Raw genomic sequence first — 26,067 nt, 5'->3', positions numbered from 1 at the left:
AGTAAGCACAGTCAACACATGGCGAAATAGCAAAACCTTCCGGTTAAACCTAATAGAACACTCATCCCAGACATTGCTTTCCTTAACATTATTTATCTTTTACAACGGATGCATGCACACAGGTTTAAGAGTAAACAGAAGGTCACAGAAGATAAACCTGTTGAATTTTATTACATATGCAGAAACTATAATTAGCTAAGGAAATAAAGAGGTACAAAGTGTGAAAACTTTAAGGAAAAGTGTCACAAATGAATACAGTCTTCCCTAAGTATCTGCTCTCAGCCACTGATAGAGAGAGAATACTTGGCCAGATAAACCTTTGGTCAGCCCCAGTATGGCAGTTTTTACATTTGATGCAATACAATCTCAACCATCCATGTATAAAATTATTTTCATCAAAAGAATACGTTATTTGTTTCCACCCGGACTCATAATACAACCAAGCAGCCACAGAATCTCTCTCTTATTACATACACACTAGGAGAATTTTGGAAACTAAGACTACAGATTAATTACACTGTGCAATTTAATTAAGTCTTTGAAGAATAATGGATCCAACAGAAAGCTCCCTAATAATTTGTAGATAGAGCTATGAAAGAACATTGAGTTCAAAAAATAGGCTAAAAGGCTAAAGTGGGACAAAAACTCCCTTTCCACTGAAGTTATCTTCTGAGTAACTCAGGCAAAGAATGTAGAAATAAATACCTCTACAGTACAAGCCTCAGTGAACAGATCTGCAGCTACAACCTCCAAGACTGCTCGGTCAGTCTGAATATTATTTGAGATACGTTATCTCTGTGAGCAATTAGATGCTTTCTGCTGATCCGCTGCCTCAGCAGAATACATCATCTTCCCACCCAGACAGCTAAGACACCGTCTGGACCCTGCTCTCTCTCTGACTGAACATTTCCAGGCTACACAGAAAACAAAGCCTACCCATTCACTCTTTTCTAATGAATCAAGATGTACTGCTGGTGACTGAGGGATGTAAAATGTCCAACATCTAGGAGAATAGCCCCAAGCTCTTGCCAAATTATGCACTTCAGTTTTACAGATCTGCTAGCAAAATGTATCAGATTTTCCTCCAACATGATATTTATTCTTTTGGACAAAGAGGACAGATAAAAATAAATTGTTGAACAAAATCTGATACCCAATGGAATAAGATATTCAACAGCAGAAGGTCTTAAAGCACAGCAATATATTAGAGAATCTCACCAAGACACACACACAGTAAATGCAAATGCATTCACTGACATAAAGAAGTATGGAAAACTTAGAAATAATATTCATTAATGTTTACATAAAATCTTATTCCATTATTGAACTTGCCTAAAAAATTAACTACCCAGGCTAATGGACATACACAGCACAAAAAACATGAACTGCCATAGTTTTCAAAAATGGCATTGTGAATCAGACAGGATAAAATGTGCATTTCTTTAATGAATCTGTATGTGGTCAACAAGATACATAGAACACAACCATCTGTATATTTTGTTTATCCCCATCTTGGGACATGTTCAGTCTCAAAATTAAGGACAGTAATAACTTGTTCTTTTTTTAAAAAAAAGACAAAAACAAAACAAAAAAAAAAACCCAACAAACAAACAAAACAAACCCCCCCCCCAAACAACAAAACCCCACAGTACATCAATTACAGTACCAATTAATTCTACTTTAGTGCATCTGGATTAGAGGACATTCTGCAGACAGATGTATGTGCACTTACTGACATCAATGCAATCCCTTCCAAAAGCAGGATTTCACTTATCATATACTTGCAATCATTTGAAGGGAAAACCTGTGAAGAGCTCTCCAGTAGCCCTCTCTCCTCCTGATGCTAATGCAGTGTAGACAATTACAACAGTATTCCTTTCAGCCTCTTGAACAAAGTATATTAAAAAGGTTTGATCAAATCTTCTTTATGCAATATATGTCACATTTGGTGAATACAAATTGATGACCTTGCCCTTTGCCCTGGCAAACTCTCTTTCTCTTTTCTCTATGAAATAGCATATTTGAACATAGTATTTTCCTAAATCTTGCCCTGATTGTATATAGAGAGAACACAGCCAGCTAAATGTCAATTAAAAGAATGAAAAGGGTTTCTTAAATGCTCTTGTCCACAATTTTAACACTCTCTCTCACACCTCAAATATTATGTGTATAATGAAATGACAGAACGGAATATTATCCAAGTAGGTTAAAAAGAAATGGCATAACCTCAAATTATTTAATGGTACAGTGAAAACATAAATCTTGCTTATTGTACCAAAGCACCAACAGGTTATCTTTAACGGGAATACAACAAACTCTTTTAAAAAGACAAAGCACAAATTATGTTTAATAACTTCCATAGCTATAGACAATTCATTAGGCTGCTGTGACCTAAGCAGACTGAAGAGAACTTCTTTTTGTTCAATTTACTATGCAAATAGTTGTCAAACACAGGACTCATCACCAGAAACAAGTTTTTTGCATTATTTGTTTTACAGTAGTACTAAGTGGTTACACAACCCAATGTGCAGCAAACTGTGCATATTTATCAGGCAGTCTCTTCCTCTTCCTCCGAAAGTCTATAACCCAGTTTACGAGACTTATATTAAAAAATCCCAGAGGACAGAAAAGAAAGCCAAGAGACAGGAAGATACATGATGGGGGGTGTCTGTTTTGGTTGTCCTTTTTTTTTTTTTGGTAGTGGTGGGGTTTTTTAGTGTTGATTTACTAGATTTTTAACAGAAATCCCCAAAGAGTCGCACAGAAGTTAACAGCAATGACATGAAGCACACCTATCTGTTCATGCGTTCCAGAACAGCATGGCTTCAGTAGAGAGATACTGAGTTTATACACAAGGTATTGAGATCTATTACAAGATTAGATTTTGCAAAGTGCATACCCAGAGCATTCAAAGAATTCAACATAAAATTCTGTGTAACAGGTTGACAAAGACAAAGGATTAGGAGGAAATGTTAAATATGCATTATTTTTGTGCTGTCATTGCTTGAGTACTAGAAGATAAGAGCTGGCATTTTATAAAGGGCTGGTTACTAGAAGGAGAAACAAAGAACACTGTCTGTGTCACATGCATGTCACAATTTGTATTAACAATTAATAATAAAGAAAAGACTGTTTCTTTATTCATATTTTGGGGGATAAAAAGAACCTGTCCATAAATAAATGAGGACAGAAGATTTCCCCCACTTTGCTTCATCAAGCAGCAGATAAGAAGAGGTAATAGGTCCCCTCTGGAGCAGTGTATCCCACACTCCAGTGATAACAACACTGGTATTCACAAAGGGCATTTCTCCTCTCATTTCTTGCACAAAAGGCAAAACAGTTCAGGCTCCATCTGATTTTTGTACTCTAGCAGGCTTTTTCCAGACCCTTTCCTGCAATATCCATGGCCCCTCAGAAGCATTACAAAGTTATGTTTAAAATATTTGCAGATGTTCCATTCAAGCAAAAGGGATTTGAAAGCAGTAACACTTCTCCAGCTGGGAAGACATTCATCCTAGTTATGGAAAGAAATAATATTGTGTACACAATTTGTCATTTGGCCCAGGGAAGGAATCCAGTAGAGCCATGAGAAGGACATTATCAGAAAGACTATGTAAGAGCTTATAGCTTTTCTACTTTTCTAATCACACTCAGATCTCAAGATTGGAATGAAATATGAAGCATGCTTGGTTGCTTTTTCCTGGTTATGGCTTGGAGTATGTCAATTCTTGACAAGACAAACTTCAAAATACACTAAAATAGAAATAAAAATAAAAATTAAAAAAAAAAATAAAAGGCAACTTCTCCTTCTAACACTTTTATTTTGTAGCAAAACATTAATTAAAGAAACCTTGCACTTCGGCAGCAGAAAAGCATCTTCCATCAATTTTCATCAGGGCAGAAAGTCTGCCTTCTAAGTTTACACAAGGCACAACTTCACTTCAGTCTCCTCTAGCAAAACTGACTGATAAATTGTTATCTTTAGTGTCTTCTCTTTTGACCACAGTTAACCATCTCCTCTTCTTCAGGTGTACACGAGACCACTTCTAAAATTGACCGCAGACATTATTCAAGTGAGAGAAACAAAACCCGGGTTTTTGTTTTTAAACTCAGCTCATTGCACTGTACTAGTCTAAAACATGGCCCAAGAAACCAATGTGTTGCCACGTTTTTTGCAGTGTGGAAGAAGCAGAAAAGCAGGGTTGTCACCTCTTCAACTGGCTTTGTTTCCAGAGAAGTCAGTGAGGAATTGCACCACAGACTGAAGAAAAAGAAAAAAAAAAATCTGGATCACACTTCACTTTGAGTGCTGTTTACAAAAAGTGGCTGTAAAGGAACATTTATCATTCTGAGCACCCTGCCTCTACCAAAAGAACCCTTGAAAACGGGGAAGTGAAATGAATCAGTAAACACATTTAGGAAAAGTTCTCTCTTATTTGGAAAGTGGAGTATAATCCCACACGACTGCAGCATTTGAAGCACATTACTGGCTTTATCAAAGCAGCCGAACAAGCAAAGAAAGAACTTCAGCCTTCTTCAACATTGAGAGGCATCAGCAACCAACTGAACAGCTGGGATGTCACCGAAACACAGAGAACTGCCTAGTACCCATTTTGTCACTTTGGAACCCATTTTCCTGCTCTCTCCTGCCTTTCCCCTCCCCACGCCCCCAACAAGATTAGGTCCCAACTCATAAGATTTATTTTTAAAGTTCAAGGTCATTTTTTGACCTATTCAATGTTTTTTTGTAGTTCATTCACTTAACCTAGCAAAATGAACCCAAAATCATGGTAAATTGACTCTGACTTAATACATAAACTCTATCCAAAGCATCCCACAAAATACCCCTCTCCCAGCCATTTCATCATTATTCAGGCCTGTACAAAATAAAACTTGCACCACTCAAGTTTCCTGCAGGACCCCACAGAAAGATCTTACTGTGGCAGGCACCACAAAACCCAACAGTCTTTGACCTAACAGCCTATAGTTACAATGACAAGCCTGCTAAAAGGATATAACCTCAAGCCTACACACCAGTTTGTTCCTTGAAAAGGCTACTATACCTTTGTTAGACAGAAACAACTTTTTATCACTCCACAGTTACAGTAAAAGGCTTGACAGCTCCCTAGAGAAGACATAAGACATCTAAGATGTCATTTCTAGCAGGTAAGTTTACTAACTACAGGTGTGACATATTTGGAAGTGCTTCTCTCTGTTTACATAGTAAACCCCTGCATGCTTTTCACGTCCAGCTTTATCCTTTCAGACATGTTTTCAGTCCTTCTTAAGACACAAAACTTATATTAACCAAGGAAAAAAAAATGAGAAGTTTCAAACATAAATTTTCTTCCAAATACTATGTTGTCCTGCACAACTCTCCCAGTGGTTCTGTAGTCCTTGTGATCCACTTTTTTGCCTGTGCTGTGCCTGTGCCTGTGAGGGATGATCACAAAGAGAGCTTTATTTCATGATTCACAGTGCTACATCACAGTTCTGCTGACCATCGCTGCTTTCTGTCCACACAACCAGAAACCAACCTGTGCTACAGAAGCCTGACACCAAGGGGATGGTGTGGTCACAGGACAAATAGGACACACCAGTGCAGAAGGACTCCTCTCCAGCCCAACAGCTTATTTTCCACTAATTGTGGAACAGACTTTGAATTACGTAGAGGTGAAAGGCTTACAAAGAGAATACTGGAAAGAAAGACATGAGCTAGGATCTGAAACCACCACCCAATCTGGAGCACATAGAGAAACTTAAGAAGCAGCCAGTTTTGAAAGGGCTGGTTCTTTTATAAGTAAGAGAAGTCAAAAAATGCCAAAAAATATGCCCACTGAGCCAAGAAGGCAGAAAAAACTACTTGGTACCAATGCAAGACTCCCAGAAGCAGTGATAGAAGAATGAAGGAACTGCAGTCTGTGGTTTTTCAAGGGTAACTCTCATTGCATAAGACTTGTGAATAGGAAAATAATTTTCTGAATGACTGCTTTCCTGACAAGGGTTCCTGCTGGTAATCAGCAAATCAAAGCCTCAACTCATCACTAGAAAAGGGGAGGGGTTGTGTGAGACAGACTAAAGGTAATCAGCAGAGAGAAGAGGCTGGCTAAGGCTGAGCCAAAACCCTTGTAAGGGTGTTCTCTCAGGCTGCATTTCACTTTTGAAATCAGAGGCTAAGCCTGCTCCCAGAGATGCAAGTCTATTCAGAAACTCAGCAGCCCAGACCTGCTCCTTTTCAAGAAGAAGATGCTGACAATCCTGGTTTTGTGTGAGGTTTTTGGCATTTCTACTAATTATGAGTTTTACTGGGCAACAGAAACTGGTAGCTGTCACTTTTCACAGACAGCTCTTAAGATGCTGTGCCTCCCGGCACTTGACCTTGTGCGTGCCACTCACATTCTTCAGCATCCGTGTTGTGTCTTGTTGATCTCTGGACTAAGATCCTGGTTTCATGGCCCGGGGCCCAGGTTTCCTCTACTCAAGAAGGAGATCAAGCATAACCTGACATGTAACTGAGAGGTCCTCTGCTTGGAAGCAAAACTAATCACAGTTGACACCCAGGGGTAGGTAAGCCTGTGGGATTCAGAGACTGGATCCAGTCGTGGCAGGCTGGTGTCTGCCTGTGGTGATTGCAACCCAGACCTGTTGCAGGCACAGGTCAGTCAGCGTAGACAGCAAAACACAGCACACATTGTGTGCCAGTCACATAAGTGTTTATGAACCAATGCCAGAACACAGAGAAGTCAGATTCTTGCTTTCTATCACTGGACATAGGAAATTATTGTTGGTTTATGTTTAACTAGGCTGTCTGTATTTTCTATTACCTGTGCAATTTTGGTTGTTCAAGTATGTCCAAAGCTATCAACTCAAATAACAGACATCAGCTTCTGCAATGCTTCTGCATTTGCATACACTCAATACATTGAGAAGGCAATAACACATCAAGCTGTTATAACAAAGTGATAAATTAAGCCTCTAATTTCACAAGCTCCTTCTGAAAGCTATGCCACACAGTAGAAGAGTTGGTTTCTTCTACTGGAGACCTGAAATGACTTCATGAAGGCCTTTAGTTATCACATTAGCAGAATGAACAAATAAATAGGAAGTACACATAAACATCAGTAAAATACTAAGATCAAACTTGAGGCCTCAGGGTTTTTAGACCACAGAAATAAAGTAGTATACTGACTAACTTGTTCATGGTGTGATTACCTAAGCATTGTCTTCAGCTATAAATGAGTTCCAGAAGCTGCCATTCTCTTTCCCCTTCCACAACAAACACAGAAAGGGCTACTTTAATACCCAGAACAGGTCTGTCTTCCAGCCCAGTACCGCTCCACTGCTCATTGCATTAGGACAAGGGAAGGCATGGCAATCTGCAGGGACGCGTGGGAACAAACAGCTTTGAGTGCTGGTAAAGAGAACAGGCAATTCTGTGTTTTCTTTTGCTTCCCTGGAATTACAAGAAGGCTTTACTTCCCATAACAATACAAGACTGCCAGAAGCAGGAACTAAAGCAAAGATATCCCTAGCCCCTAAAAAAATAGTAAATGAAAGGGAGAGGGGGGAAAAAAAAAAAAAATCTTTTAAACTGTCTCTCCTCAGAAGTGTTAAACTGATCTTTCAATTATTGATAGCTCACTTTCTCAAGTGACCACTAAACTGGAAGCTGCTCAAATCTGTATTTATATTTAAAAACACCAGTCAATGATATGTACACTCACAGCCTTACTAAAAACATGAGAGCAGGCCCTATGTAAAGCAACTTCACAAGCTGGAACCACAAGTGGACTCTTTGTTTTCCACTATAATTAATCTAATTGATAACTGGAACAAATAATAAAGCTACTCCTATATAAAATTGACAGCCTCTTATTAAAATGTTGTTTATACCAGTACATTAAGAGAAAAATGAAGCTTTTGTAAATGTTTTTGCTTAATATGGCAGTGACATATTCAGTGTGAATCTGTGAAGTGTGAGTTTTACCTTGTTATATAAAACAAATACAACTTGTATAACATCACTCCAAATACTAAATTACTATGAAAAAGAAGAACGTGAACATGCAGATTTGAATTCAGAAATACAAAACAATGAAAAATGATATCTCCTGAAGTTAAATTAACTGAACAATAATTCTCTGTGGCTACACTTTAGCAGTTTCACCAGTCAGCCTATCAGTTGTGAAGGCTGTGGTGGAAGAATGAGAGATATTGCATAAAGTGAAAATAAAAGTCTTCTCTTGTAAAAGTCAATACATCATCCTAAGCTAGAAAAAATGGTCCCTAAACATCAGTAACTACAATCAGTAATTGTCATTAAAAGCTCTCATTATATAGTAAGTGTAATTAGAGCATCTTGCCCGCACAGGGTGCAGCACACAGAGAATGCTAGAAGGATTCATAAATTAGTGCCAAATCAGTCTCATTCCTATCTACCACACAATCTGCTGTAAAGAGAAAAATTGTATTTACACACATTAAGGCAAAGCCCACTGGCCTCTACAAAATTAGCCTAAACACAAAATGCAGTTATTTGAGGGACTCCCTGTTTCATTACGTGTCTTAGGAATAAAGGGATAAAGTTTGCCATCAATAACGCTGAACATATCTGCTGAACCCCGCAGATTCCAGGCATTAATAATTTAAGCTCTTATGGGAATTTTGTCGTGGTGGAGATAGGACTTGTCTGCAAACGGAGCTCAGGGGATGTTCAATATGATCTATTCTAGTATACACACACAATTGCTACATTTGTCATGATGCAGAGGAAAAGAATGGCTTGCTCTTAAGGATTTCAGGAATGTTTCTTCTTTAATTCACACAATAAAACCTCTGAGTATTTCTACTAAAAAAATCCCAGGTTCTAAAAAGATACTGTCATAAGAATTGTACTGAAAAGGTTTCTTCTCTGAATCTCGTATTACTCATGCACATACAGTGTTCTACACTTTATAAAATAGGATGGGAAGTCAGCAATCCAGCTCCCAGTAGTAGTGTTGTCTAAACAAGATGCTACTATAAGCACAGATACTGTATAAGATTATGGCCTAGGCAGAAAAATCTGCATGCTTCACTCAAGTATTCGTACTTTTAGGTGAAAATCTAATAGCTCTGTATGTAAAAGTCAGTTATGTGCACAACTACAAGGTCTCACTGCAAAAATCCCCTTTAGCATGTGCCAATGATAAGCACAGAAGGTACATAACCTTTTGAGACGCTTGTGGTATTTGTGTAATACAGACTGAATTCAGGCATTTGTGCAATAGCTAATCTAGGGTAACTCTGGGTATGGATACATTTATGCTGTAACAAGTGTATCTGTGTTCTAATTTAGTCCAACCATTTTTCATACCTTTGTTCTAGAATGGAAGTAAACTCAGACTTCAAAACAATTAGGCAAGGAAAACCCTCCTTTCATAACCAAGTCCGAATTCTTAGAATACAATTTTCAGAATAAAAAAATTGTCTGCATGCTTTTGATACACCCACATTGGACCTTCACCATGTCACGCACACACAACTCAATGTGCCCCACAGTTCCTGAGTGGATCAATGCTCCATTACAAAACTCAGGCACTGGGGAAACTAATGCAGTAGTTATAAACCCAGGAAAGTGCCTCAATATTTCTTTAAATTGGCTACATTTCCATTGAAATAATATTTCAGTCAATGAACTTATAGGTGATCAGAAAAAGAATCTTAACAGCACACAGCATGTCTCAGCACCTTCGTCTTGCTCATCAGCTTTTCACTGTGATTTAAAACATTCCCTGTAAAACCTGGAGGATAGTGTCCAATGGCTCTACAAGATCCCTGACTGATTATCCATGGAAACTGAACTCCCTATGAATTCAGTTCAAGAGCTTTATCATATAATGCCATAAAACAATTATTTTTATACTGGGATATTTGTAACTGAATCAGTCTGGAAAACATAATTCAAAAGCGTACCACTATAGCATCTTCTACTTCATGTTATCCCTGAAGAGTTATGTTCCCATCTCAGCTTGAACACGTTACGTTACAGCTGGCTCTCAAATTATTGCTTTAGAGCTCCCGTTCTCCAGGGCTCTCCTGTCCTTTCCCCTGTCACTAACCTCTCTTTCATCTGCTTGGACATGTCAGTGCTCAACTGAACTCTGACGACTGCTGGATCTCTTGCTCATTCTCCAAAGAGGAAGAAACTCCTTACTCTGACAGGGCTTTAAGAAATCCATGCACCAAGTGTATAACCAAGAATTTATCTGGACAGTCTAGAAACAATGATTACCACTGCAGCAAAACATATGCCTAGAAATCTTCAACTATATCACACCAATCTAGGGTGCTTGAACAGCTTTTTGAAACAGATTGATAAGGACATAGTGTTGTTTTTCTATCAGTGATCGCCTCTTCTGCCCCTAAAAGAAAGCACATTAATTACCTGGAAGAGACCACAGAGGGATTTAAATAGCCTTCAAAATAATTCCAACGGCAAATAAAACAAATTATACAACCTCCCATATAGTACAGACAAAGTAATTTTCTATATATTATTTCATAACACTGTCTTGAGATATTCTCAATGCAAGTTCAGTTGGCAATGGACTGTATGAATCAGCATGACAATTTCAATGTCAAGAGTTAAGAGAAATCAAATTGAAAAATAAAAAAGCAGCCAGCATAATCCTTTGCAAGCATTTATGGTGCAATAATTATGCTACAGCTTGATGTAGTAAGGCTCTGATTATATATTTTTCCAAATGTCTTTGGAGTGAAGTATCCCATTTTGACAGATCTTTAAGACTGACGGGAGAATCAGCCCCACACTAACTCTGCTTCAGGGTAAGCACACTGAGATAGTAATGATGAAATTCTATTTTAATTCTCCGACTTGAATACATATACACCTTGGTCAGATTTTGGAACCGGAAGACAAAATGGCTGTGGCCCAAGGCAGATGAGCCAGCTTTGCTGGGAAGCCCGCATTGTAACTAGGAGGAGACAAAAACCAAAAAACCAACAAACACACCACCAACAACTAACCAACCAACCAAACAAAAAGTGCAGCAAAACAGTACTTGTACTTTTCCTGACTGAGTAAACTAAGCAATAAGGCAGTACTCTAGAAATATTAGGCTTCATCCACATTGTATTATTTTGCAAGCTGCTTGTGTTACAATCATGTTCTTAGCTTGTCTTTTAACTGTCTACTAAAATATGGAAAGCAATAGTAATAAATACATTTTACACATTAGTTCATGTAACAGTTCTTTGTTGGGGACACTACACAGCCTATAAAGTGAACTATCTGTACTCTTTTGCTCTGCTTTAATTGGCCTGCAAAATAAGACAGATAGAAGCTATTTCTCAAAGTCAATGACCAGAAAAATCTTATCAAAATGCTATATACCAGTTAAGACTAGAGTAAAATTTACATTGTAATTTTGCTAACTACTTCATTATACTGCATTATCTTTATTATGAATGTACCAAGAGGTCTTTTTGGGAGATGTTATACAACTCCATATGATTTTGCACCCACTGTAGGGAACTCAGTTCTGTAGCACAGAGAAAGATACAATGGCCATCACTGAAGGAACAAACACACATCTCTCTAAGCACCAGTTATGAGAAATGAGAGATAAATAGAATTTAGCCTAGGTGCTTCTGGGTAGAGGTACATGGAAAACATTGAAACATGGGATTTATTTGTTCTCCTTATGGAAAAAAAAAATAAAGTAGATACAAGCAAAATACTTACAGCCATTTATAGCCCTTTCAAATGACTGTTTTGCAGGTGCATGCTGCCTATCTCTGGGGAAGCACTGGACAGACACTTGAATATATGTTTCCCTTGTTACAAAGTTTTTTCCATCATATACCAGATACTTACAGACTGGACTAGCTCCTCCAGTCACAGCAGAACCTCTGCCAATGCAAATACCACACCCCATGAGCTGACGGGCAAAACGATATTGTCTATTAAAAGGAAAAAAAACAAACCAAAACAAAAAACCCTACAATAAAAACCACTAGCAGATCCAGGGACTACTTACTAAGAAAAAAATCCTGTAGAAGCTGTCCTTTTCTTGGAGTCATTCTAGGTGATGAAAGACTGTGCCATGTTCCTGTTACGGTCTCCTCCTCTAGCCAGATTTTAGGCTATTGACAGATGATAGGCTATTGCAGGGATCCAACACCACCCTCTTCTCACAACAGTCCAGTGTGAGAAGAAAATGGTCTGTCCCTCATGCTAGGCAAGGGCCTCAGCACTGCTTCTCACTTTCTATACCAGATTCTATCTCCCAATCCACTTCCAATTCTAATTTATCCGAGTATTAGACCTCCTAAAGATTGATTACTAGCTCCAGGCACCTGACAAGTCACGACAAAATTAAATTCACAGGCTAGTGTAGTTTATTAGCAAGTTACTGAGTTGTTGGAAGAAAACACGGTCACCCCTCTCCCAGTGCCCTCCTACCAAAACTCTATAACAAGCTTCACACCACCCACACCAGTAATGCACCTGTATATCATGAAGTGTAACACCCATGCAAATCCTATGGAGTCCAGGAAAGAATGAACTTTAAATTAACACCTTACACCACTTCCACAGGAGCGTGCTGAAGGATCAGCCACAAATTTCCCAGTGTCTGCGGATTTGTACAGCAACACTAAAAACATCCAGTCCCCTTCATTAATAGAAATAGTAATTACCCACAATTGTGTGTTTGCACTTCATGTTCCTGTAAAACACCTAATTGGCAACTAAACTCACTTTATTGATATATCAAGCTGCATTCCACAGCAAAACTTACACAGTGAAGCAAATTCTGTTAGCTGCTCATCATATACTGTTAAAAAGATTACATGGGAAAAAAAAACCATCATAAATGCAAAAGGACCTTCTCCCTAACCGCTACACTATCTCGCACAATAAAATTAATAATTTAACTATCTGAAACTTCACATGTGCTGGGCACTGCAAGTATACCAGTGGCATTTTCACTTCAAATTTATATAGTCTTTAGTCAGTATACTTAATCTGCATTTCTAACACCTGCTTCAGTCAGCTGTGAAATGCAATGTTATCTATAAAATTTTCTCTCATCTTTGTACTGTCCATCTAACAAAAAATTATATGATGTTGGATAATTATTTGACTTTAAAAAAGATATGAAACTTTTCACATGTTTTTTTGATCATTTCTTGAAAGACATGCTCATATATTTGACATTCCATTTTATTAAAAGGTTTGAGTTCTTTAAAAACCCCAGCTTTCACATTATTAATGTTATCTAATCCTATGTAATATATTTCTCCTTCAAATAGTTAACATTCACTTTCCATACAGTAGCAAAAATGTGAGAAAGAAACCAGACCACAATTAAGCAACGGCCACAACGAGGTGTGCATTTTCAGGCCATTGGAACATGCCTCAAATGCAGCAGGAAGAATCTAGAATGACTTTCCCACTCAGGTGGGCATCAATGCCACCACCTGTATCATACCACAGGTATACCATGGTATGCAAAGAGTATGCAGAGAGGGTGAAACCACATGCAGCTGTCACCCCATGGGCTTATGCCAGGCAAAAAAGCTGTTCCCAGTCATGTGTGGACTCAGCCAAGTTAAACACTAGGAGAATGAAGGTATCCAATGAAAGCATGCATTGTTGAGCTTTCAAGATGTGGGTTAGAAACCAGAAGATAATATGAAGCATGGTTTATAAATGTAGAAACAACATTCCATCTTCATATATTAATGTACAAAATTTTCTGTTTGACACAGGGTGGTCACCATGTTTAGATACAATTTAAAAAAATGGTTTTATTGGGAAGTAAAAAGCAGCAAATTTTCAAATGCTTCACCTTGTCAGAGCTCATGTACAGGCTTTTCAGGGTGTGACCATACTTTGTACAGCATACTGAGCTTTTCATAGATAAAGTCAGATGATCATCTAGTCTGACGCTCCACCAAATAAGAGGGAAAGGACATCGTGTAACTACTCTTGCAACAAACCCTTACAATGGAGTTGACCTAGAAGGTACCTTCAGAAAATATTTTAGAAAAGGGATTTTGTGATACAATCTTTTTAAAAATGTAGAAGCAACAAATAAACAATTTATTATTACAGGAATTATTAAGGATAGTTATCATTACAGGAAAGTAACCCGGAGTAGGTGGGTGGAGAACTCAAATGAAGGAGGAGAAAAGAAGATACTGGAAGGTGAAAAGGAGCTGAATTTGCTCACATGTCATGCCAGAAAGGTGATAAACTGAATCTCACGACAGGTGAAGGAATGGTCTTCAAGACTGTTTGAGTTTTGTTGGGGTGGGTTTTTTTGATTTTACATAATGTCAAAATGCAAAATCTATACCACTGACAGAACAGTATTAGAGGACGCAGGTAATGACAGACCATTAATTAAAATACTTCTCCCCCTCCTTCACAATAACCAGTATTTCCAGATACATGCCATTAAGGATGAAAGCTGTAGGTTGTTTTGATACTTTGAAAGAAGCTAAGGAAAAATAATAACGAGGGGAGCCTCTCAGCAACAACACAAACACAGACATTAACTACTGCTGCCTCATGCTGAAAGGTCATGACGGTTTCCCAAAACTGCCTTTCAACAATAAATAATAAACAAACACAAATTTCCAAAGAAAGTTCCGGTTTTATGATAACCGTGTCTTCCTTGCTAGTTGAGTTAGAAGACCTCATGGAAACTTTTGACCTAACCTCTGGCACTTCCATTTAGACAGTATTTGTCACCCTGACAGCATGGGGAATGGTTTCCAGCCATTCAGCTTATAGTAATAATGACGTGCCTCTTGTTTTTACCCCAAGAGACTGAGGACTGCTGATTCACAGACTGATGAGTTTTGAAGGGACACTGCTAGGTCAGATAAAGAAGAAACACAGAAGAAAAGCATCCAAATCCACACAGATCCTTAACCTGTTTTGAATCAAAATCAAGAAGCTTAATAAATTACTGTGTTTGGGATATTTTTCCTACCCTGAAGAGTCAAGGTTTGCAGAGAACAATACAGCACTGACATTGCTGTTCATAAGGGAATGTCACAGAACAGGCATACTGCTTTCCAGAATCCAGCTTTTGCTGGCTGCTGAATCCATCTGTGGACACAGAAGATGAGCTCCGGGCTCCACTACAGATAAGTGCATCCATGTAGGTGACTTCTCAGCATACAGGTTGTATTTTCTAACAAACACAGATACCAGGTGAAATGACTCTTTGAAGCAGCACTAGTTCAAAGTACTGATGAAGAAGCAGAAAGCAGTGGTCTAACTACCCCTGTACAAATTAAGGGTTGATTTCTCTCCACTTACTCTTGCCCCGCCACACACATTTCTCATACAGGAGACTAAGAGTTGCAGGACTGAGGAAAGATCATTGCTCCATTTCAGTCGGAACCTAAAACTTTGGAGGAGAACATTAACAGTAGGTTCTAAAATAATTTTAATTTCCTTTTGATTAATATTTTAAAAGGGAGGCAAAAACTTATATATTTGGTGCATTTCCAAATATTTCTGCAGGGAACATTTACCCTTAAATCAGGCCAAATGACTACATGTTTGTGTACAACCATAGCCTTAGAAGAATGCAGTTTTGTTTCTCTAGTATTAAAAGACGTTACAGACAGGGCAAAATAAAAACTAAATTGTCTTTCATACTGCCTCTGTTCTCAATTTCTCCTTCGTGCACCAACCTACCTAATGTAAAGAACCAATAAATTCAAGCATTTGGTTCCCAGAGACACAACTTATTATTTGCAAGAATTTAAAATCTCTTGTTGTAAAAATAACACGTTCAAAGTTTTGTAGTGTAAACTTTCACCTTTCTAAACAAAGCATGCAAATATTTCTTCAAGTGTTTGTCAGAAACTAATACAATAGCTTTTCAGTGCAATTGGTTTTAAAAATTGTTTCAAATAAGCAATATGACATTGTCCCATGACTTAACTAGAAGCTGGACATCTTAATCTTACTTCCTAACAGAACCAGTGATATTTCTTGCTGTTAATTTAACTTTCTTTGTCTTGGAGTAAAAAGACGGGAAACCATTGCAAAACAGAAACCAAGAAAGCATCACAAACTAGTACCAGGACCTTTTCAACATTATGATCTGCACACAAGTTCCACCCTAGTGCAATTGTTTTTTTCCAAGTCCTGACCATTAACAAAAAGTAAGCAGAACCAGAAAAAATAGCCCAAAACAAGTATATCCTTTTGACAAAAAATGCTGTATTTTTAGAGTAAAGATGAATTTTAAGACTTATGACAAAAGTAATCTTGGACAACAAACTGATTTTATGCTAAAAAAAAAAAAAAATGTGTATCAGCACAGATATTATTTAGATATTAATTCAATAAATTGCCCGATTATATAATTTTACGAACATACATTTTCTCTTTTAGAAGTTCTCCAAATGATAGTTATGAAAAACACACACTCTTATGACTCTGTTATTCATTAGCATTCATTTAAAAAGCAATAAAGCTTTCTACACATTCCCAGTATTCAATTCCATTAACAAGAGAGATGACTGTACCATAGTCAGTCTGAAGGCACTTTCACCTCCAGTTTTCCCACCCTATGTAATCTGAGAAAATACGCCAGACCATAAAATTTAAGGTACTTTGAATGTCCAGTTTTAGCTCCTGAAACTTCACCCCCTTCTACTTCGCAATTCATAAATGAAAATTGGACTGGAAGAATAAAGCTGCCTGAATTCTCATGCTACCTTTCCAATTTGCAACAAAACCTCTGAATTTTCTCCATCAACTTCCACTTCTGCTGGTTTTACTAACTCAAGAAATGCTACTGCACACATATCCCCAACTATTTATTTCCTTGAGAGCCTGTTAATCCATAAACACAGTAACAATGAAAGAGGTGGGGACTCAACGTACCGTCTCAAAAGCAGTCACCAAGTACCAGGCCAAGCAAGTTGCTGATCAAAAAAGTAGGTGAAATTTAAAAATCCTACTTACTGTTAGATGTCATATGAAGAAGTGGAAACAATTAGAATACTCAAATATATTTATCTTTAAAAATACAGTAGTTAATTATTTGAGGGCTGCAAAGGGACTACAAAGAGATGCATTTAATGGTCTACTTATTGCTGCTTTAGAATAAACTTTTCTTTTGGAAGAACTGGCTGCTTGAGTTCCATAAGGCCAAGGGAGATGAATTAAATGTTCAGAAGCAAAAGATAATGAGAAAACTAAGAAAGCACTGAGACCAGCTACAGCCCACATAATTTATAAACACTTGACAGCCAGTATTTTTATTTTTTTGTTATTATGTAGATTTCAATGCATTTTCCTCTTAGCAGTTGAAATAAAACACAAGCTTTTCTAAGAACTTAATAGCACATCTTATTTCCTTTTGGTTACTGTTACCTACCCTCCTTCTCCCTAAATTTTCAAAGATAACCCAGCTGACCACTGGTCTTTTCAAATCAACTGCATCAAACAGGCCACACATCATTTAAGTTCTATAACACTCGGATGTCCAGTTACCACCCACCTGATTTCTCTCAGTCTCTTGGCAGCATAATCTTGTTTACTTCTCTTTAATTTTCTGACCATCATACCTTTATATTTACTCCTTTTTTATTTTAAAGGAGTTCAGCATTATTCATAGACAACCAGACTTCTTTGTTTTTATAAAAAATTCTGCATCTGTTTCCAAGTGACACCCACTCTGTCAGTTCAGTTTTTAGAGATAAAGAGTGAGGATATACTGGGATGGCTGCACATCCCCAGCCATCCCTGAAAATAGCCATCTGTAGCAAGGGCTCATTTCTTAAGCCTGCAGTAACAGGTCTCTGTTACAGCAAGCTTTGTTACTCTGCCTTGCTTGTATCAACATAGTACAAGACAAACTTAACCTTGGGTATTAAACTCGGAATGCTATACACTGAAAGCACAAATACACAATAAGAGTGAAAGCCTGCACATTTTAAAATGTTACTTGGCAGATTTGGAAACAGCTGATGATGCCCAAACTCACATTGAGATTTCAGATCAAGCTAGCAGAAATCAAAATGGTGATGTTAGCTAACAATGGGAGAACTAGCCATGAAATAAGAAAAAGTTACAGCAAGTCGACATAAGTGGTTCCTAAGATTATTTAAATTCCAGAGAATCCAAACTCTTCCTGCCACCTACATAATACCTGGTCCAAAGACTTGCTGCTGCCGAGGATCTGCCAACCCCTTCCACTCATGCAAAAACCCACCCTCCCTTCAGGGCTGAGGGGGCTTCCCAAGTGGCAGATTAACAGGATTTTTAAGAACTACCTGAATCCAGTTTGGAGCACAGACCAGCAGCACCCCTGTGCTCCTTCAGAGAGGGAGAGGCGGCCACGTCCAAGAGTGTGGTGGCACACCATAAAGCAGCTCAGCTTTGAAAGTAAACCAGACTGAATCTAGAATTCAACAACTGTTGTGAACAGACTTCCTGGCAAGATTTCCTTGTAAACAGCTAGCAGAGTAAAAAGGGAATCCCAGATGACTGTTCTGCCCCTTTTCATACTGCAAAGACAGAATTAAGAGGGAACAAAGGGGTATACAAACATTTGCCTGATTGTAGAAAAGTATTTACAATGTTTGTGCAGATAAAGATATTTATCCTAGAAATAACTAAAATTTAAAAATTATAATAAAAACCCAAAATAAACCTAAACCATTCAACACCCATTAAAGCAAAAGAAAGTAAATAAATTCAGCCAATTGGTTATTTCCATACAAGTGGATTTCTTTAAATAGTAATGAAATCATTGCCAAAAAATCTATTGTTATTAAAATAAAAAAGTTGGCTCAGCCTACCAAAATTAGATTTGTAAGTTGCTGGTCATTCCATAATTAAATCTATGTCACAAATTTGCAAGAAAAATGGACACTGTGCCTAATGCATTTACTTGCTGCACTGGTGCTGTCAGGCTGTGTAAATCATTATGCCTTCTAAAGCAGAGTAGATAAGGACTCCATACATTTTCATTAACCAACTAGGCTTTGTGTGTATGTGAGAAGATAACTTTCATATTCCCTTCTAGCTTTAGCTTTCATTTGGAAGATAACGTAAATAAAAACTCTAGCCTTGATTTGATTAGCCAAGTGGCCGCTCCAAAAATTATTTGAGTTTTTGAACAATATGAACCAGCTCTGTCACCTTAGAAAGACAGTCAAGTAGAGGAAAAAAAAAACATACATACTTAATTTGGACAAAGAAGATAAGTGAAATGAAACATGGAACAGGTTCCTTCCTTCAGACTGACTTGTGTAGCCTGGACACATGCCTTATTTTATCCTATAGCTTTCAATAGAGGAAGTGAAGCTAATCCAAGACAGCATTGCAAGAAGTTTCAACCAACACCTGCATTTTCAGCTGCCCTTTGCTCTTTTTTTTTTCAGGAGTGCAGTGGTCACAGAGCCCTCTGAATTCTCACTTTTACGCTTGATTTCCTGTCACCACAGAACTTCAGATTTTGGTTACAGTTCTTTGTCTAAGGTGAAGTTGATGGCTGTTCCTCTCATATTTACTGTTCATAACCCCAAGGCATCAAATAATCTGACCATGTTCCCTGAAATCACAAGCTGGATACTCTCATGAGTTTCCAGGCCCACTGTCTCAAGAGGAAAGGAGATTAATGAGAGCTAGAAAGAGATTAGACAAGGCTCTTTCTAGCCTAGTAGTGCAGAGCATTTTGTGAGAATATCGACTTCTAGACTTTAGGCCTTCTCCTTCTCACATGAACATGGCATTGTATTGTCACTCCAAATTGAGTTTAGCTCTCAACCAAGCATGTGTCTCCACTTAGTGCAAGAACAGCCCCAATGACAGGCTATGCCTTGGTGAACATAAAGCCAAAGGAGCTGAGCCATGCAAGCAAACACCGTAGGATAATCATTAGCACAGCATGTTTTGCAGCATCCTGCCTATTGCTCTGCACTTTGGATGTTAACAAGCATTATTTTTCTGTTGCAGCACAACTTTTACAAGTAGAATAGAAATGCTGAGGAAGCACAATAATGTATACAATGCTAAGAATCTCAGCAGACTCATACTTAACATCCCAGAGAATTTCTCTAGCCTTTAGGTGCAAAAGTATCTTCTCCTACAAGTAGAAGCAGCTACCTCAGTGCTCCCTAACTCAGCAGATCTTAGCATGCATTTACGTGCTTTACAGCAGCAACCTTGCTGATAACCATCCCCTCACTATTAGTAAAATGCTATCAGATTTTATTAAAACCCTATTAAGAGGAAAAACTGAAATCACTTATTACATTCCACAATTATTGTAAACCAAACTGTTTAAGCAAGGGGAGGAGATAATGATATTAACTACCCAACCCAAAGCAATCCTCTGTGGTATGATTCTAAATATTCTCTTGGCTGAAATTTATGTAAATTGAATTCATCTACCGTTAGTTATTACCAATCTAGCTGCATAAAAACACTTTTCTGTAACAATTAGTTCTTTAAAACACCGTATTTTAATTAGACCTGAGACATTATTAAATTAAGTATAAATATGTACAGTATCATTCCACACATTGTTTCATCTGCATATTTAAAGGAATATGGGGCTTTGCTGGAGTTTAAAAGGAACTACTCTGCAGCTGGTTGGTAAGTTTTTGGAAATTTCCTTACCACCCAAAACACCTCCAAATGCTTAATCTAAGCATATTTCTGCTCATCAAGACATATTTAGCACTTCTACATTTAGCATTTCACAATGTGTTCCTTTTCATCTGAATAAGCCCATCTCAGTATTATTCTAACATGATACTGAGTCTTTTCCTGCAGACATTTTATTTCACAGTTCATTTCAATTTAACTTCTCAAGGACCATTTCCTAGTCTTAAAAAAGGAAAGAAGGTGGTGGGGGGGAAAGAGTTAAAAGCATAGCACATCTTTCAGCCCTTTTAAATCAGCTTGCTTCACAGTGTCATACACAGACACTGGCCCCACAGGGCATAGTCTGAGAACAGACAACATCCTGTCCTCCTGGCTTTGTCAGGACTACAGACAAGTGCAGCAACCTGCCCACATTCTGCACATGGCAAGACAGGGAACGTAAGAAGGACTGCAGCCTTGCCAGTGGTCAGATCCTTCCAAATTATCTCCAGGACACGTATATGGTTACGGTCATAAAGGTACATAACTACATTTAAGCCTATCTGCAGACAGTACATCATCAGACACTAATAGCAAAAATGTAAATTTGATTTAGATTCGTTCTGAAGAAATACGAAATAGGATCTCCACCTATAGCCGCCACAGCCATAAATCAGGCATCAATACAAACCAGTGGATTTCCAAAAACACCACCATAACTTTCCATTATCTTCTCAGAAACAGGCCAATTATTTTCATATTTTACAGAACAGTTTTGACTTCAAACAAGTCTTTTCTTTAATGCTTCACCAGTTCTTCACAGAAAGCTTACAAAGTGACCGCACGGGAGTGACACACAGGAGCCACTCAAAGGCCAGGTAGACCTATAGCCCTGTGAAACTAGTGAACAGCTCTGGCTACTTACTACAGTCCCTGCCCTGCCCTACCATCACTCTACTGCATTTTCAGCCACAAAGTTCACTCTACCAACTTCATAACTTGAAAAGTTTGTGAGAGCAAAACTTTCAGTAAACATATTTGTTGTTTCTCTTCTGTCCTACATACATTTTCCCTACATAATCATGATTTCAAACTAGGATACTACAATAAGTGTTTAAGTGCTTGTATATATTTGTGACTTAATAGTGGCCACTTCCTTTAATTTTATTAAAAAAAAAAAAACAAAAACAAAAACAAAAACCAAACAACAAACTGTGGCTTGATTCAGGCTGATATTTCATATATTTGAAAAGTATTTCCTGGAATATTTTTTTTAAAGACAAATATTTAGCACAATACTGCTCCACGATTCAAAAAAATCTGAAATAAATAAAATGTGAAATTAGGTAACTACATGTAAACAGAACTTTCCAATGTTCAGTCCATGGAACTAAGAACAAAACCAAAACCAGGAGTATTATATGAGCACACAAACTAGCTCAGCTTCCTTAACTGAGATTTCTTCAAAGAGCTACAAACATGCTCTAGAAATTAAAATATGTATACGTTGCTTTACTGGGATCCAGCATTGTAGTCAGATGCTCCAGGGCCTGAATTCTTATTTGAAGTCAAAAGACATTCTCCAAATGACAAGTGAGCTGAGGCCTTTGGGTATTTGAGGAAACCTCCTGAACTGAAAGCTGGGGACAGCAGAGAAACCAGAGCTTGTGCCAAGCAACAAGAGAAAATGCCATGCAAACACACAGAAAGTACCTTCTTCCAATTGGGGGAGGACATGACAGGTGACAAAAAGGAGCAAGTATTGGGGAATTGCTATTTGAAAAATATGAATGGTCATCTATACCCATAAAACCTACACTCAGCCTCCTAACCTTAACCTAGTCCCTCAAAAAAGCAGCAGCATAACGCACAACTTCAAAATACCATGCACATTTCTCTCTTGGCAGCACAGCTTTACATACTTGAACCTCTCAAACTCCAGCTTTTCATAATACAAATATGCATAAAGTCAGGTATTTTTTACTTGCAGTTTTGATTTTAATTTCCTAATGTGAATTATTTTGTCATTCATTCTTTTTTTTACATCATAGTCCTCTTTCTGGGGACAAAAGACAGGAATTACAAATGCACACCTCTAAACATGCACAGATTTTAGTAAAGACGACCAAATTCAATTATTAGCTACTTAAATAAATAAAACAGTCACTTCTAGCTTGCATACATATAAAATAATTTGTATTTAATAATCATTAATGTCTCTCCAAACAACATATCAATAAAAGATATCTACTCTTCCCTTCTTCATAAATATATTTATTTAGTGTTCTTTACAGTGTCCTTTCTGAATCTTTGTAGACCACTAGGCCCACAAATACTGTTCTAACTGTTCACAGAAATGGTTATATTTCCAGCTGGATCGATTGCTTTCCCATATCTAGCTATTTTAGTGTGTTCCTCAGAGACACCGAGTGGCTTCACTGAGAATGAAATATGCTAAACAAATGACATGTCACTGAGTAAATTAGCATCTCCTCTCTGATCAGCTAGGTCATGTTTTCTTTTCAAAATCTATGGCCTTTTGATAGAAAATAATGAGTATTTGATAGGCCTTATTAGAAAAATCAATATATTGATGCCCTCGTCTGAATCATCTGCATAATAATAGATTCTGTTAACCCATTAAGGAGAAAATTAAGATGTGTTTACACTTTATTAATTTACCATGAGCAGAGACAATTTATTCACTACTTTTCTCAAGAGTTTAGCAAAAAGAGAAGAAATATCTGTATGTAATGGTACAGCAAAATAAACGGAAAGATGAGTCATTTTTTCCAGCTAAATGGCACAATTCCACCAACACTAATGTGAAAAATACAAGCACACCAATGATACTGTTAAAAATAAGACTACTAAAGCACTTGCTATAAATTTTGCATTACTTACCAAAAAACTTCCAAAAGCGGAATTAAATATAGCAGCTGCCTGAAGAGAGAAAAAGATAAATATCACCAATGGTAAAATAGCTATAGTACAAGAATAAAATGTTATTCCCCCGCCCAAAAAGCTATTAGATCCTCCAAATACAGACATACACAGAGACCATTAGGCAGTTAGCCACTGCTTAAAAAATTGCCAGTGGCCTGTAACTTATGAAGACTGATAGGTTCTAGTTTATGCATTCCTAAATAATGTGCTGAAATGGACAAAAGCAGGAGGAGAAGAAAATCCTTGCTAGCAGACTTAAGAGGAGTAGCCACGAGAACTAGGAATATTACACAGAAGCTTAGTCTCAGTGCTTTTGCTCTAATCTGCCAGAAATTAAAAATTGATCTATTAATCAAAATTAATACAATCTAAACTAAAATACTGTATTTTCATAGACTTTCAAGAATTTTAATGGAATATTAACCAAGCAAACTAATTTAATTGTTCATCATAATAAAGTACTGACAAATTCAGAAGTTTCTGTAGATTGACCAGGAAATCTAAAATAGGAACAAAAAAAACCACACAAAAAACAACAAAACCCACCAAAAAAAGCCACTACACCACCAAAACAACAACCCCACACTTCAGAGTCCAAAATGTCTAATTATTACTTTTTACTCCATGTTTTTTTAAAATCAGAAAACAAACAAGTTTGATAATTATTACAGAAGTGTCTGTCCTTACCTAAATATCCAGCAAATACAAGTAGCAGTATTCTTTCTTAACATTAACTAATTAAATTCCAAGAAGTTAAAACCCGACTCTTGAATAGCTTTCCCCAATCACCAAGAAAGAACAGAAACTCTTGTCAGGCAGCCAGTCTGATGAAAAGCCACACAACAAAGGTAAGAGGAAAAAGAGGAGGGAAATCTACCGTTTACATGAAGATTAAGAGCTAAGTCAAATTAATCACCCTGGACACTTCCACCCACAGATTAATAATAAGTGGACGCTAGCGAGTTCAGCAAGTTTGAATAAAGTCCAAAATCAGAGTAGGAGCTGTAGCTGAACCTGCCTTCTGCTCCATAAGAGGATGCAATGAAAATGAATGGCTAATGAGATCCTTGGCTCTAGAGAGCTTAGCTTTCTTATTCAAGTTCATAATTAATTCAAAGCTTTGATAATTTCATTAGATTCCTCCTCTGCTGGCCCTATCAATAAAAGATGGCACTGGACCACAACTCCTCAGCGGCCCAAATACAAAAACAAATGCAGACTGGGAAACCTTTGCTGACTTGCCTACTAAGAGGGACAATGGCATATGGCACTCCATGTTGCTGAGGGAGCAGCTGGATACATACAGCTAAATAAAACATTATAGTTGACAGTTGTAAACTACAGTAACATATTTTAACACCTCTTCCTCATCAACCTGCCTTTTTGAACATAAAAAAGAGACACAAGTCCAAACAGCTTCTCTTACCAGAGATCACAGTTGAAAGCAAGAGTGCAACTTAAAACAATTCTTCAACAAGTGTGAGTCAAATCAGGATTTTCTAGTTGCATTTGAAGATACACAGCTGATACTTTGATACGGCAAGAGAGAGACACATTATACCCATGCACACAAACCTACTGCAAGGGATCAGTTTCAATACAGGAGATGTCCTTGCATGTGTCTTTTGTTAATATATTCCTCATAGGGTTTCCATTATCATTATAATAAAAAACTGATCCGGTTTATCAAGTCTCTTTGGTAATTGTTGGACATGTGCCATTCTCTTACACAGACATTGTATTTGACCACTTCAATCTGATGAAGATGTAGAAAGGTTGCTTTTATTACATCCTGCCTCTGAACCCATGAAGGAGGATCTAGAGTTCCATTTTTAAGCACACTTGAAGATGTCTTCCTTGCAAAATAGTCTTTGCTATATAAACCAATGTAAATTAACTGTTAAGAACTGAAAGACAGAAGCATCTGCGCTTCACTTCTGCACCAGAAGGCTGGGAGGACTTAATAGTCCCCTCCTCCCCATGCAGATTTTGCATGCAGAGTGAGAGCTAAATTTCTGTCTCCTACAGAGAACTGTATCACTTATACTCTTCACGAAAGCTGGTGAAGTCCACATAAAATGGGTAGCAAGCATAAAAAGTAGCTCTTTCCTCCCTAACATGCTAAACTGAACTCCATGTGTCAAAAAAACCCTAAGTCCTACCAGACCAGGCTCTGTTTACAGTGCAGGTGAGCCTGCCAGACCAAGTCTACTGACACAAGAGAAATAACTTCAGTTTTGGACAGACCTCAACCATTTTTCTGGTCATTCCAACAATGCACACAGAACAAAGCACTAGCAGGTGTACTTTAGAACGGATACCCTTAGTAGGTACCTGTGCATCTAGTTTTAGCCACATCAGTAGCTGCCAATCCTGATTTTGAGTATCACTTAAAGACATGAAATTTGTTACTTAAAATACACTCCAATTCCACTGCCAGGAGAAATTCTGTACCTGGAAAGGTATTAAGGAGAGATACTAGA

At 37.6% G+C, this 26,067-nt stretch overlaps 1 protein-coding gene across 11 annotated transcripts in view; it reads right to left on the bottom strand.

The window, feature by feature from the left end:
* Positions 1-26,067, bottom strand: part of SLC10A7 (solute carrier family 10 member 7) — a 151,004-nt gene that overhangs the window by 76,338 nt on the left and 48,599 nt on the right. For 8 of the 11 annotated variants that reach the window (XR_010472376.1, XM_065061952.1, XM_065061951.1 and 5 more), the window contains one exon: positions 23,543-23,581. The exons of 2 other annotated variants lie outside the window; for them this stretch is intronic. Coding sequence is in view for 5 of the 9 variants with exons in the window: in XM_065061950.1 (XP_064918022.1) it covers positions 23,543-23,581 (39 nt within the window). In the remaining 4 variants the exon portion in view is untranslated. Of the gene's footprint in view, positions 1-22,679; positions 22,698-23,542; positions 23,582-26,067 lie in introns of those variants that run through there. One more of the 11 variants, XM_065061953.1, reaches the window with a different exon arrangement.

The sequence above is a fragment of the Columba livia genome, chromosome 4 (assembly GCF_036013475.1).
Source record: "Columba livia isolate bColLiv1 breed racing homer chromosome 4, bColLiv1.pat.W.v2, whole genome shotgun sequence".
Lineage (NCBI taxonomy): Eukaryota > Metazoa > Chordata > Aves > Columbiformes > Columbidae > Columba > Columba livia.
The sequence above is the reverse complement of the archived record's forward strand: the minus strand, read 5'-3'. Positions and strand labels throughout refer to the sequence as shown.